A 14,773-nucleotide genomic window follows, 5' to 3' on the forward strand; every position below is an offset into this window, starting at 1 on the left:
ACGAACAATGTATGAAAGCCAGAACAAGAATAAAACCCACATCTACGTCAGTCAATGAAGGCAATTGAATGCAGTGCAAGGTATTGTGATGTAGTTTAGACAGCCTATACTTTAAAGCTAACAAGCTCATTCTCATATTACAGAGTTGTCAGTAGACAGGCTTTGCATTTCAATTGACATAATGATAAATATTCATAGTAATCCATTCATACATCACCAATATAGCTTTCAATACAGATTATGATGAAAGTAAGAAATTCAACTGGTATTTATCACTTTGTAGTCCTGTCTATTTGACAAAAAAGGATTATTTTATGTGATACAAAATGTTTAAATTTAGATCCAGGCATTAGTTAATGGTGTTTCACCTTGAATGAGGAGGTAGAGCAGCTTCAGTGTGGCGACATCAGCAATGCTTGAAAGCGGCGCTCAGAGGAAGAGATAGTACAGCCAGTAGAGGATATTGACAACCAGGAAAGCCATGGGGAAAATGGTGCGAGCGTGACAATCGATGTTGTGAGGATTTTCCACGGTGAAGACGGAAGCTACCCTACGTGTTGCATTCTTCACCGAGGACAGGCCACATCCCTGTCGTGGCTTACTCTCTGTCGGTCCAACATTTGTCTTACTGTCACTCATCTCTGCCTGCTCCGTAGGTTCCTCTGCAGTGGAGCCAATCTCCGCAGACTGTCTTGGTTGGGTGGAGGTGACAATGGGGATGGAGCCATTTCCATTGGATTCATTGAACTCCTTCAAGAGTTCCTGATAGATACATAGATTGCAGTGTTTTCATTTCAGAACATTTTGCTTTCTTTTTCATTAAAAGTGACAACACATTCCTCACCCTGTGTAGATCCTCTATGGTTTGATGCTGCATGGTATAGAAGTGGGCGCAGGCGTACTCCAGCAGCGCACCAAAGATGAAAGTGAAGCAGATCCCCAGGTACACATCTATGGCCTTGATGAAGCAGTTGGCATTAGGAAGTGAGGTGCGGGCACCCATCATCAATGTGGTCATTGTCAGGACTGTTGTCACTCCTGGGAAATATATCACAGTATTATTTTCATAATACATGAAGATTGATGAATTTCTAATCTAGAAATTGGAAATCAATTCTGGTGATGGATGTGTAAATGTTTAGATGCACATCTCTTCTACTTGTTCTAATAGGATGAAGATACTATATATTTTGTTGTAATGCAGTTTACACGTGATTGCGTGAGTTTATGATCAGTTTGCCCCAGGCGTTACTGAGTTATTAAGGGTCTCCCTACTGCATTTATTAAAGCACTGCATTAACACAATATTGACATTTACATCTATCTCAAGCAATGTGGAATCAAATTTTGCAGCATTTTTTGTTTCTCTAAGTCATTTTTTTGGTTACGTAAGTAACATGCTTTATGTTTATAATAAAATGCAGCAGTTTTATCCCACAAAATTCAGATGAAATCAGATCATGGTAATTCAAAAGCAGGCAGTCAAATGGTCCTAAGCCATGGAGCTGTGCAGTAAGAGACCGGGTGCTGACCAATGCAGGTCCTAGCTGGCACAGAGGATTGGCTGATCCAGAAAGACACCCAGGAGAGAACCACCAGCAGGATGGAGGGAACATACGTTTCCAAAATAAAGAAGAGCACGTTTCTGCGCAGCGCAAAATGCAAAACCAGTTTGGGATATTGTCCTGAGAGGAGACATAGAGAGTAGCAGCTTTTTCAAAATGTTTCCTTTATATAACAGCACATGTAAAAGGAATTCTGGGAGTTGGAGTCTCATACCTGTCTCATACACAGCCTGTGACACTGATGTATAGTAGCTCTCGACACTGTACTGAGCGAGTCTCAGTGTATCAAGACCCTTCACTGAATCATTCCCCCGTGTCCAGTAGAACACCACATCCTGGATGTTGTAGCCCCCTTACACACACACACACAAACATACACACACACACAGAGAATTTAATTGTTGAGATTTGATTAATTCAGCCTGCTAAGGTATCATAGTTTCTTCTGTAAAATACTCACAACAGTGATGATGAAAATGATGGTGATGAAGATGAGATGGTGGTGATTTATGTCCACCTACACACTTGGTGGATGTTTGGTATTCATAGGTACTCACAGCTTTCCAGCTGCAGGGTGCACACCTGTCTGTCCATTGGGTACTTTGTGAGGTCCATGTTGCAGGCGATCGTTGCCGTGATTCTGTTACGTGTTCATAGCAAGATCATTAGAAACCTTCAGAAACCCTCCTCAAAACATAGTTTTTTTAATTTCCTCTGATGTAGGACAGAGAAATCAATTAATATCTGCCCCAGAGATACAATCACAAGAGAAAAAAAACCACTCGTATCTGAAGATTCAACATTAGTCATTTCTCTATGATGCATAAATTATGTAGAGGTAGCTTGATCTCAAAGATAGTCTCCAGGCCTTTGAACTCAAATTCCTCTGCTTTTATAAATCTTGTGGGGGTGATGCTGTAGCAATGCTGTAAACATCTCAAGGACATCATTATTCTTTGTCTTACACAGAAAAACTCATTTCACAAGAAAAGCAAGAATAATGGCATATTTTGAATTAACAAACATGGAAGAACAAAAAGAAGTTTGGTAGAATGCCAATGTTGAATTGGGTTCATCAAATCAGACCTCACTGACAGCTATGAATCAACACGTGTTCCTCCCCTCAAGACAAATCCACTCTGCACAATAATACCCTTTCTGTCCTAAATAAAGCTGTCTAGTCATAATAAAGCTCCTTTCCAGTTTGATGGCAGATTAGATGTTAGGACAAATTTTTACTTCTGCCCTCGAGAACTGTCAATCTACGCTAACGCAATGTGAGCTGAATTGAAGGGCATGACAAACACGGAAATGCAGTGGCATTCCCTTGAGTTGTTTGACTGAGTCATGTTACCTAAGTGTCCCCTTTGCTTTATATAGTAGAACCTACGGCCAATTCATGGTTGTGACCACTGCAGGCATGAAAACAACTTAAAATCTGGGAAACTGCCTGGTTTTCTTCCTCTCCTTTCTCTTTTCTTACATTTTTGTGTTTTTCTGTTAGCAACTCTCCTTCATTTTCTGCTCAAATGACTCAGTTTCCTCACAAAGGCTCTGCAAAGGCTGTGAACATCACCCGTAAATATGAAATCAATACACTGAAACCCTTTTAAAAATACATTTACCGTAGAGCATAGAGGACTGTGCCATTGCTGAAGATACGTATGAGGCGGTTTTCTACTGTGACATCATGCAGGAAGGAACGTTTGGAGTCTGGAATGAATGTGTCGGGGATCCAGAGCAGCGACACGAGGCGTCCGTCCACACTGATGCTCTCATTACCCGGGAACACCAGCCTGGAATCCCGCCACCGCTGACGGAGGAAGATAGTTGCTGTGTAGTCCTAAGATAGTTGATGTGAAGATGATGACGTTAACATTTGTGTATGAATTTTTCCAATTATTAACCTACTGACTTTAAAAAAATATTTAAGAGAACTGTATACCATATTAATTTCAGAGATGGCATCAATGCTAGCGATATCAAGACTCATCCCAATTTCAACAGGACCCTCTGTGACAGACATGGGAAGAGTTGTAAATAAGTTAATTTTCATGTCAGGGATATACTGATGCTTAAAAAGCTGCAGCAAGCTCATTCCTACCATTAAAATTAGGTCTAAGGTAGCGGTTGTATCCTTTCATCAGCTTCTGAATTGTTGGCAGAAGTTGAGAGTCGTTCCATTCTGCCCAATAGTGCCCAGGATACATACAGGTGCTACTAATGGAGAAGAGGCATGAAAAAAAATTGAGATGTTGGCTAAGAAACCCAAACAGTAGACACAATAATTTTATCAACATATACTCTGAGCCATCCGCATGTGTTTTTTGGCCTCACCCCAGGGTGAAGCTTAGGAAGAGTAGCAGCACATGCAGCCAGCCGGACATGGTGGATCAGGAGGCTGAGGTCAGGAGCTGTGCTCAGAGGAGATGTGACAAACCAAAGTATGAACACAACCACAAATCCACAAGTCATTCTGCAGCATGCTCACATTTTAGGGATTAACACAACCACAACCATACGGTGGCAGCACCTCCCCGGATATCATCATAACCCTGGAGCAAAATGTGCTGCCTAGCAGTCATTCTCACTATAAGGAGCCACAAAACTGTGCCTTTTATGTCAAGTTAGTGCAAAATTCAGTGCAAAAATAAAGTGATATATGCCTCTGTGTTAACTGGATATATAGGCATATGGTCCACATAGCACTCTCATACATACACATATTTTACACACCATGTCCAGATAAATGTGGCTGTGCATTCACAAACTTGTTTTTGAGTGTGTCTTGCACACAGGTGTGTTGCACAGTGTGTCTAATTAATACTGTCACTACCTCATGATTTATTTACACAACCTTGCTGATAACTAACCCTGTTTCTAAGCCATCAGGAATTCTTCATTGTCTAGTTGTTACATGCTGTCACCCCCCCCCCTCCTTCTCATGCAGATACATTTCACTCTCAGTAATAGACTTCAGGCCTCCTTCCCGCTTACTTTCATCCATGTAATCTCAATCACCAAGCTGTTTCCAGCTATTACCAGAGCAGAGTTTGGAATACATTGACTATTTAATGTCAATGTGTAATTTATACAACCTATAGCAAATGTCTATATATATATAGACATACTGTTGCTATAGGTCATATACATATAGGCATATACACACACATATATATATATATATATATATATATATATATATATATATATATATATATATATATGCCTGTTTTGAATACCTGTTACTTGATGGTTAATTAATGTAAATATATTTTTATATATTTATATTTATATATATTTTTATTCATTTTCTTTTTATTGCTGTCGGTTTATACAACATCCGTTCATCTCATACCTTTACATTTCACACACGTTAACATTTTACATGCACAATTTCATCTTCCACATGTTTGTCTCATCATGCTTCTCCCTGCCTCCTACCTGTTTCTGTTTTCTGCTTTTCTTTTTCCACCTCGGGTCACTCTTTTTTCCACTCTTTGTTTCCTCCCCCACTCTTTTTCCTCTGTCTGTCCCAGATGCTGTGAGCAGCTGAGATTGGTTTCCTTCTGCGCTTATTGAGGATTTTATCCCAATGTTCCTTCCATGAAAAACAAAATCTCAGTTGCTCCTACCATCCAGTCCTGGTGTATGGGCTACTGTTGTTTTCCGGATTATGCATCTCCCTCCGTCTCTCTGCACAGCTGTATCCATCTCCCCACAGACCCTCTCTGCACCCCCTCCTTCTCTTCCTCTCTCTCCCTCTACTTGCGATACTCAACCTCTCATTTGCGCTCTCCCCTCTTTTCATCACCACCCCCCACCTCCACCACATACAATGTATACACATGCCATTCTCCACTTTCAATTTTTACGTTTCACACCCCCCTCGACCCCCCCCCACATCTTCTTATTCTTTTGCCTCTTAATCCCTATCTACTTCCTTCTCTTCCAATTTCACACCACCTCCTGGGTTTCAAAGCACTGGCTCATTCCCTTATGCCCCCTAACCTCCCACCCACCCACCCTCACACACACACACACACACACACACACACACACACACACACACACACACACACACACACACACACACACACACACACACACACACACACACACACACACACACACACACACACACACACACACACACACACGCATCTTGAACTCTGTTCTTTTGGATAATCGCCATCATCTGATTCATTTTCATCAGTTTTTTCCCTACCTCTATCTTCATTTACATAAAACACACATATGGCTCCCATGCCACAGGAAAGCAGCATTTTCTGCTACTCCCTACTATTTGTCTAAAACTGCAATGAACATTGTATTCTTGTCTTTTCTCCTCTGGTGTTGATGTTGCTGCCTGATGATTGGAAGCACTCACTCGAAGGATCCATCGGTAGTGGTAATGATGATGACTTAAGCTCAAATAATGTCAGACAAGAGACCAGAACACTTATTGCACTAAATAGTATTTTTCCTCCAGGACTGTTGACACTGTGATTAATCCCTATTAGCTATTGACTCTGCACCACAGCCTTGATTCTAATTATGAAGCCTGCCCTAGAGTTCAAGTATGTCAGACAGCCTCCAGGGTATGCATCCTTATGAGATTCAAGCGCTAGCAATCGAACTGCAGCTTTCCCAGCATGTATCACCACCCAGTACTGCCAGTGATGTTAACTGTTTCTAAGAAGCTGATAGCTTTCATCTCAGCTTTTTTTTTTTTTTTTTTGCACCAAAACCTCTCTGCAGTTGTGGAGCAGTCTTATCCGTAATTTCATGCTCTGGTGACAGCACTCTTGAATAAACAGTCTACACACCGTCAATGATGGCAAGGATAAATTTGAAATAAACAGAATGTGATTCGCATCCACCTTCAAGATTCCCACGGATAGCAGTGAACACACCGTCCAGTGAAAGAGACAAACGGAGAAGTCTGCAAGTCACCTGAGGGAGGATGTTAATGTTTAATCTGTGGGTTGAGGGCTAATGGATAATGATAGTCAGCAGCAGTGTGTCAAAGTGACAGACTAGTCAGCGCCACTCAGCATCCACCTGGATGCCTCCACCTACCTGTCTGCGTCTTCATTTCTGCTTCACATCTGCATGTGATTACACGTTGTTTCTCACATCACTTCATGATTACACAATCTATCTCTATGTCTCTGTCTCTCATTAGTTTCCTCACTTTTCATATGTTTCCATATTTTGCTTTGTTCCTTCACATTTTGACAACTATAACTAATTAAATATTCAGTTCATATTCATTTATTTATTTTATGATTGCTTTCCTTTGGTGGATCTTTTATACTTTATAACAAATGCTTCATAAAAACTTGGCTGTGGCAGCAAAATGACCAGTTTTTAGAAAACTGCTACAGGTTGATGAGGCTGGAGTCTGGCACCAGATGACTCATCAGAACCTGATTAATAACTTTCTGGACCAGGGGTTGGGTGCACCAGCTGTTCCTGGCCTGTCCTGCTTACTAAGTAGAGTTTTCTGCGCCACTAGATTTAAACGTAGGATTTTCCATATATTCTGTTTGAATAAATTAAATAAAGTGATTAAGCCGACATTCATTTGCTCATATCTACACTTGGAGAAGAGGTTTTGGTGGAATTAGTGGAAAATAGCCATATATAAGCATGCATGAAATGACTGACTAATGTTAGTAAGAGCCAATTAGTAAAGAGAGGAGAAACACTAATCCAGCGTCAGCCTTTGAAACAGAAAATCCTCCTTTTGTTATGATGAAGATGTCTAATAAAACAACCTTAGAAGTGTAATGAAAGGATAATTGCTTTTAATTTAATTACCATCTTTTTTCTTTTTTTTTTACTGGTATCCCCCCTGCTAACAGCATAATCAACAACTGGCTTCAACTTCACTGACGATGATCTCATTAATTCAAAAATCAAAAAGTATATTTCTCAAGATTTGTTTTATTTTTGAACACCATGCAGTACCGTAAAGTCTGTGCTAACTAAGGTAGTCCTTAAGTGTTTGTGGTGGAACCTTGTTTACCAGATTAAACATTAAATAAAAAAATCAATTGTTATTGGATTATGTACTTATTTGTATTATGTCAAGTAGTTCCACAATATACATTGTAATCTGCATCCATCGGTCTTACATTCAGAATGGCCCATCTGTAACACTTTTACCAAAGAAAAAACAGAACCAATTAAAAAAACAAATTGTAACAAATAATAATTTGAGGCCAAAAACAACAAAAAACTAAGAATGAATTTCAGTTGCCTAAAAATCGATCAAAAGATTAATATATCTACTGATAATTCTACACCCCCACTCATCTCAATCCACTTCTATTCATCACACACAACTCCCATTTCAGGTATCCAGACACATTTAAAGCATATTCTATTCCTTGCAAAATTCAAAAATATATTTTAATATTTAAATGCTTCTCCCTTTCTACAAACATTTTTCAAGCGCTTCTCTGACTAATTTAGAGATTGTAATCTTGATCTAAGGACATGATGAGCTACATGTGGTAGTTGAAGATACCTCTACATTTGAGAAGGATATTTAGTAAATTAGATTGTTTAAATTTGTCAGGTGATTTCATGTTGGTCCACTGAAGTAAGAACCCCATTTTTCCACCTTCTCCACCCTAATACCGGTAAATGATTGCTTTGGATTTAGCTAAATACTTCACTACGGTATGAGTCTAACTTTATCAGGCCAGCAATTGTCCTCCATATGTTCTGGAGACACAGTATAATGTTGTATATTGGATACATCAGGATGACAGTGGTGCTGACGCAGACTGTTCCATGTTGTGCCAGTGGGGGAGCTCTCTCCAGGGGTAAAGAGGCAGATGGGAGCCCCAATCCACCAGTAGAAACAGGTTGCGCAGTTTCCACATAATCATCCATGGGTGTTTTCCCCAGATATACTGTACTTCTTTATGCTGAGTTTTTCAGTTAACTGACAATTAAAATGAGAAAAATAACTTAAATTAAGCTTTTGAGTTAACTAAGCTACACAAACACACACACACACACACACACACATACACACACACACACACACACGCACGCACGCACGCACACACACACACACGCACACACACACATTTCTATCTATTTAATAAGATTTCTTGGAACGCTAAACTGGTGTCTTTTTTTACATCGTTCATGTCTGTGTGTTTAGTGCTACACCACTGAACAAGAGGAAACCAGTCAATAAGTTCCACCGTATATTAGTAATGAAGCCCTTCAACCACTCCCTTTCTTCATTTTTCACATTAAATGCAGTCATCAAAGCAGCTTTCCTCCCCTAACGGCTTCCTGCTGCTTCTCCTTCATCTGTGTGTCACATTTCTCCCATTATTTTGCTCCTCCTTTCCAATTTATGCATATTTATAGCTGTTCTCTTAACTCGGCTTCTCCTTTCTATCCATTAACACATACATCTTCAAATATCACCATCCGTCTGGGCTAAGTCATTTACAGATGTCATTTGTTACTGTCCCATTAGTCCCCTATTGCATAACCATCTTTCCCTGACTCAGTGTTCTCCACAGTTTATCCATCAGTGTGTTTTTCTGAGGTTCCAGGAGGTGCATTTTGACAGCACCGTGTTTCAGGAAATGCTCATCTCCACAAATTTTAGGGAATGGGTTAGAGTCTATGCCTGTGCATCGACTCTGGAGATTTCAAATCCTTCGACAAATGAAAGATGGAACTGCCTGAGTAGGACAGAAATCAATCTCTCCTCAATGTCCGGGGGTCACATATGAATTGATGAGCCATCGGCTTTGAGTCGTGCTTGCGAGCCTCCCCTTTGAGCAAGCTGTCAAGTCTACGTATGACTGTTGCTTCTATGTGAAGTGCTTTCTCTTGACGTTTGTCAGATAAAATGGATATAAAATTTTAATTTAATCCATCTCAAACCTTCCTTTAAGTTCTACTGGTTTGTGTGGAGGAGCTTAAGGCAATGCTTCTGTTTTTGACATTTTTGACAGCATCTTTGTGCACCCCTCACATTGCACTTATTGATTGAATTTGTTTAACTGGTTCCAAATCCATCTCTATTCTCTCTGGCGGCGTTTTGAGATTTAAAAAAAAAGTTCCTGGCAGTCTTGTAAATCTGACAAAGATTTGCTATTATTCCTCCTTCCAACATATCAGAGTTTTGGTGAAGTGTCTTTATCCCTTATGACATAATGACATGCACTACATTAGCTGGTCCCTCAAGCCTGGTGTATCCACAATAGTACAATTATTCTGAAGATAGTACTCACAGAGCATGCTGTAGCATTCTGTTTGGGACTGGGAGCAGAACACCTTCAGGATGAATAACCCCAAGTGCTTTTGGTGCATCTGTAAACTGTCTCAGTGAAGTACTAATCCTCAGAGGCTGCTTCTCTGTAAAAGCAAAGAGGTAATTCATGTGAGATGTGCCAAGTTATTAACAGTTGTATTTGTTTGTTGGTAAACTGCTGTGAATGGAAGTTGTTTTCAGCACAAGAAGATACCACTGAAAAAGTGTATTCCTTGTGTCCTTGAAAAGAGGTGAAGCTATGGTGGACCTGAAAATCATGATTAAGACCCAAAATAAGAAAAAGGCCACCTGGTGTCTCTTTAAACTAACATTGATTCATCTACTGTACCAGTGTTCTCTTTTGTGTGCGTCATTGACGCACATTTTTTGACAGGGACGCAAGCTTTAAATGGACTTCCATTCAAGAAAAATATTGACAATTTTTCCATTTCTCCACTTAAAGTTCGAACCCGGAAATCGGCATTATTATTTGATCTTGCGCGAGAAAAGCGTGAGATCAAATCTGCGTGATTCTGCCTTATTAATAAGGCAGAATCACGCAGGCAACATGATTGCTGCTCGTTTTACACGCTGCAGTGAGAGCGAGGAGTTAGTTAGACCCTCCAGAGCAAGCATAAGTGACTTACAGCTTATACATGGTGAGTCCTGATGGGTTTCTCTGTGAGTTAAAGCACTTTGAAATGTCTGCTGATGTGATTAAGCGCTACACAAATAAAGGTTGATTGATTGATTGATTGATTGATTGATTATCACCATGCCTCAGCAAAAGATGCAAAAGTTAGAGAAAAAGCAAGTGACAATGAGTGCTTTCTTAAATAAAAAACAATCAAAAGTTAATGAATAAAAAGAGACAGATATTACTGAAATGTGTGTGGAGAAGGTTCCCTCAGCTTGGTGCAGTGTCCGCAGCAGAAAACAGTGTATGAAATAAAGGCAAAGAAAACTATTGAGTGAAAAGCAAAAGTGAAAAAAAAACTGTTTTACATCTTTCTTAATTTATGAAACTGGTTTTTTTGAATGACTACCAGGCTTTAACATTTTTATAAAATTAATATATAATCTTACTGGGTTTTTTTTCTTTTCACTTAAACAATTATGTTATTAATAAAAACATGAAAATTCAAAACTCAATCCTTGTGTACGTTTCTACCATATATTCTGTTATTACTTTTGGGATGCATAAACGTTTTGTTGGGATGCACACATTTTTCTTGAAGTGCATCCCAGGGATGCACTTCTTTCTTGAGGTAAAATGAACTCTGCTGTACATGTAAATATTTTGGAAAGTGACTTAATCTGTTAAATAAAGCTGAATTTAAGTAGATAAATGAAACTGTTCTGTTCTAGAAAACTCTTTTAGCCATCAGAGGTATGTCAAAATTATTTTGAATTTGTTGGTTTCATATCTTGCCTTAAGTGACTCATGACACAGAATGCAAAACATCATGGCTGGAATACAACTACGGTTATATTTTTTTCAGGGGGCTGGATATGTGAGATAATTATCTTCAGTAAAGACAAACTGACATTAAGACTCTCCATAAAGTTTGGCATCCAGCTGAGTCAGTAAGTAAGTCAATGGTTCTTTGATCTGAAATACAGTAAGGTGGAGAGAATTTGCATGATTTTAACAGACTGTTAATCGTAGTCCCCAGATAATAACATCCAATTACACATCTGCCTCCAATCCAATTTTTTTTAAATAATACTAGTAGTGATCCCTTTATCCTCAGGGATAAAACCATTCTGTAATAGGCAAATTTAAAAACAAGACAGTTCGGGGATCACAAACCTCTGCCAAGGCTGAGCATTCCCTCCTCCTTGCCAAGAACTTAGATCCGTTCTTAACCCTTGGCAGAAGGAAAACAGCTGTTCCCTCATTTCCTGTCCTGCTGGACAGATTCTTCCTTTATTGTAATCACCTGTTTCAATCCTCAACATTTGTCCGTGATTAAGGGATAATGGTCCAGAACCTTTTGAGTTCAGTGGTTTCCCTCAGGGTTCATTCAGTATTAAATAAAGTAAATGTGTCTATTTTTGTTGCGGTTACGCCTTTTGTCCACACGAGAACGCAGATATCCAGGACGAAAACGGTGGCCAAAGTAAAGTTTTTTGAAAACGCTGGGTCTGCGTTGTCGTGCGGATGCTGTAAGCAAAACTTTTTCTATCCGTGGGGTGTCTCCCTGCAAAGAAAACTGCTGTGACGTTAGTGTGTGTGACCCATGTCTACATGTACACACAGACTGGACGCACTTAAAACTGGCTATTTTCTGACATATAACAGCTCCCCTTCAAAGACGCGTTGATAAACATGCTTGACAGTTTGATATTTGTTTTTCCTGTTTCTTTCTTTATGAGTCATAAAGTTTATATATTTATTTATTCATTCATTCATTCATCATTCATTTCGTTCACGTAAAATGTAAAAATCCCTGTTCAAGGTAGTGAAGTAATTTAGAAGGAATATGCGCGACCATACAAGACATCAGTCTGTCTCACGTTGTTTAGCTGGAGCTCTCCACGTTAGCAGTGTAGCGTTAGCTCCATAGAACAAGGTAGCTATTTATCATTTCATATGTTTGGTATGAAGTCTGATATTATTGTTTTATCATGGAATTTCCACAAATTCCCGCTAGTTATTGATAGATTTATTTATTTTATTTTTTACACACACACACACACACACACACACACACACACACACACACACACACACACACACACACACACACACACACACACACACACACACACACACACACACACACACACACACACAGGATTTCTATCTATTTAATAAGACTTCTTGTAATGCTAAACTGGTGTCTTTTTTTACACCGTTCATGTCTGTGTGTACTGCCATCACTAAAATATACTACATGCTTGGCATACTTCCTTATATTGCTGAAAGTTTTATTCACAGGCTTTCTGCAAAATGCCACACACTTCAAACTCATGCCAACTAATATTTTAGTATCCAGTAGATGTCGCACTAGAGCAAATGAAGCCTCATGAAGCTTTGAACCACAGTGAACCGATTGGGATGAAAAGCTTCAATGCTTCATGGGGCTTCATCTGCCCATCACTAACTATACATGGACTTCCCAGTTAACATAATTTTAGAGTCACATAACTGTTACAACAATTTTCATGTTTTTGAGCAGAGTCAAAACAGCAGCAACGACTATGGTTTCTATTTGGAATGGGACAATCGATCCAAAATGCTCGTCAGGCATCTGACAAATATGGTCTTTAAGTAACTACATACAGTTCTGTTCATGTAGTCAACTAACAGAACTATCACTTCTCTAAAATCTATTTTCCACTTGTTCTTTTGACAGGTGGCTTTTCCTTTAACGTTAGCTCCTTTCCCAATCTCATCATTAGTTAGCTTTCTTTCTCCAGATAACCTACTAACATTCATCTATGGCTTCGCAATGCCCACCCAGAACAATCCATGACTGGCCAACACAAAGTTTGTAACGTCACCACGTTGATTTTTGACTACATTGAGTGCGCTTGGTTTATATTACCAATATATTTGTTTTTATATGTTTGGTATGAAGTCTGATATTATTGTTTTATTGTGGAATTTCCATGGGTTCCAGCTAGTTAGTCAGTCAGTCAGTCAGTCATTTTCAGATCACCACTGCTGCTATATCCGCCGCAGCGGGTCACGGGGAGCCGGAGCCTATCTCGGCGGCATAGGGCGTGAGGCGGGGGACACTCTGGGCACGACGCCAGTGCACCGCGGAGCCACACACAAAGACAAACAACCATGCACACACACACTCATTCCTACGGGCAATTTGGAACGGCCAATCAACCTGAAGCACATGCTTTTGGAGGTGGGAGGAAGCCGGAGAACCCGGAGAGAACTCACACAGAGCGGGACTCGAACCCGGGTCCGCCATATTGTGAAGCGACAGCGCTAACCACTGCGCCACCATGCCGCCCCAGCTAGTTAGTAATTATTATTATTATTATTATTATTATTATTATTATTATTATTATTATTATTATTATTATTATTATTATTATTATTATTGTTGTTGTTGTTGTTGTTGTTGTTGTTTTTGTTGTTGTTATTGTTCATGACTTTGGTAAAATTAATGACATTCTACAACGATGGCCAAAAAGAGAAAACGTGTAAAAACCTTCATGTATTCTGAGATCTGCCTCAAAATATAATCATCTCCTTGGCTCCAAATTCATTCATATAGAGAATATCATCCAAATCTATTTAAAGCCATTCCAGATATCCTGCAGACAAACAAACAGGGGTGATCACACAACTGCCTCCTGCTCTCTTTGGCAGCAGTGGTGATCCTCAACTCTGAAGCCTCAGGCAAAAAGTCTTTATAAGCTTCAAGCTCAACATACTCTCTGCAGATGTGACAGTGTTCACTGTGTTTTTCCCTGATATAAGTACTTCTCAATTAATTGCTTTCATTGATTCCTTTATTTAGAAAAAAAAATCACAAGAGTTTACCTACATATTTTTGTCTTGGATAGTGAGGAGAAGACCTAAAAAATGTTACTTGGCATTATATAAAGTAACTGAAAGGAACTGAATTGCATTAAATCATATTTTAATTGTTTGAGTCCGCACATGTAATATGATCCATTCAGTTATAAGTATGTGTCAGACACATTTATTCATAAAAAGGCACATCTAGGATTGAGTCTGGCAAATCAATTGTGTGTTATAGTAATCAACTTCGCACTGTAATCAACCAATCAAAATCATTGGACTGGTTTAACATGAAGGATCAAGAGTAAACATTGCTTACTGCAGTTAGAACGGGACAACCATAGATAAATAGATAGACAGACAGACAGACAGACAGACAGACAGACAGACAGACAGACAGACAGACAGACAGAC

General features: G+C 39.4%; 1 protein-coding gene across 1 annotated transcript; it reads right to left on the reverse strand.

Annotated features, from left to right (window-relative positions):
* Nucleotides 1-429: 429 nt before the first annotated feature.
* On the reverse strand, nucleotides 430-3,966 carry gabrp (gamma-aminobutyric acid type A receptor subunit pi). Its single transcript, XM_068325840.1, has 9 exons — nucleotides 3,903-3,966; nucleotides 3,670-3,785; nucleotides 3,511-3,578; nucleotides 3,191-3,408; nucleotides 2,123-2,205; nucleotides 1,780-1,917; nucleotides 1,533-1,685; nucleotides 845-1,038; nucleotides 430-762 (listed from the first exon to the last, which is right to left on the reverse strand). The coding sequence occupies exons 1-9, from the start codon at nucleotides 3,950-3,952 to the stop codon at nucleotides 430-432; spliced, it is 1,353 nt and encodes a 450-aa protein (XP_068181941.1). The 5' UTR covers nucleotides 3,953-3,966.
* Between the last annotated feature and the right edge of the window lie 10,807 nt (nucleotides 3,967-14,773).

The sequence above is a fragment of the Antennarius striatus genome, chromosome 10 (genome assembly GCF_040054535.1).
Source record: "Antennarius striatus isolate MH-2024 chromosome 10, ASM4005453v1, whole genome shotgun sequence".
In the NCBI taxonomy this organism is placed as follows: domain Eukaryota; kingdom Metazoa; phylum Chordata; class Actinopteri; order Lophiiformes; family Antennariidae; genus Antennarius; species Antennarius striatus.

What these genes read in the sequence shown, in the direction of transcription:
- gabrp (XM_068325840.1), bottom strand. Translation starts at nt 3,952, where the DNA reads ATGTCCGGCTGGCTGCATGTGCTGCTACTCTTCCTAAGCTTCACCCTG. An exon ending in CCTTAGACCTAATTTTAATG is followed by an intron (nt 3,579 to 3,669) that starts GTAGGAATGAGC and finishes TGTCTGTCACAG; the next exon opens with AGGGTCCTGTTGAAATTGGG. An exon ending in ACAGGCTGTGTATGAGACAG is followed by an intron (nt 1,686 to 1,779) that starts GTATGAGACTCC and finishes GTCTCCTCTCAG; the next exon opens with GACAATATCCCAAACTGGTT.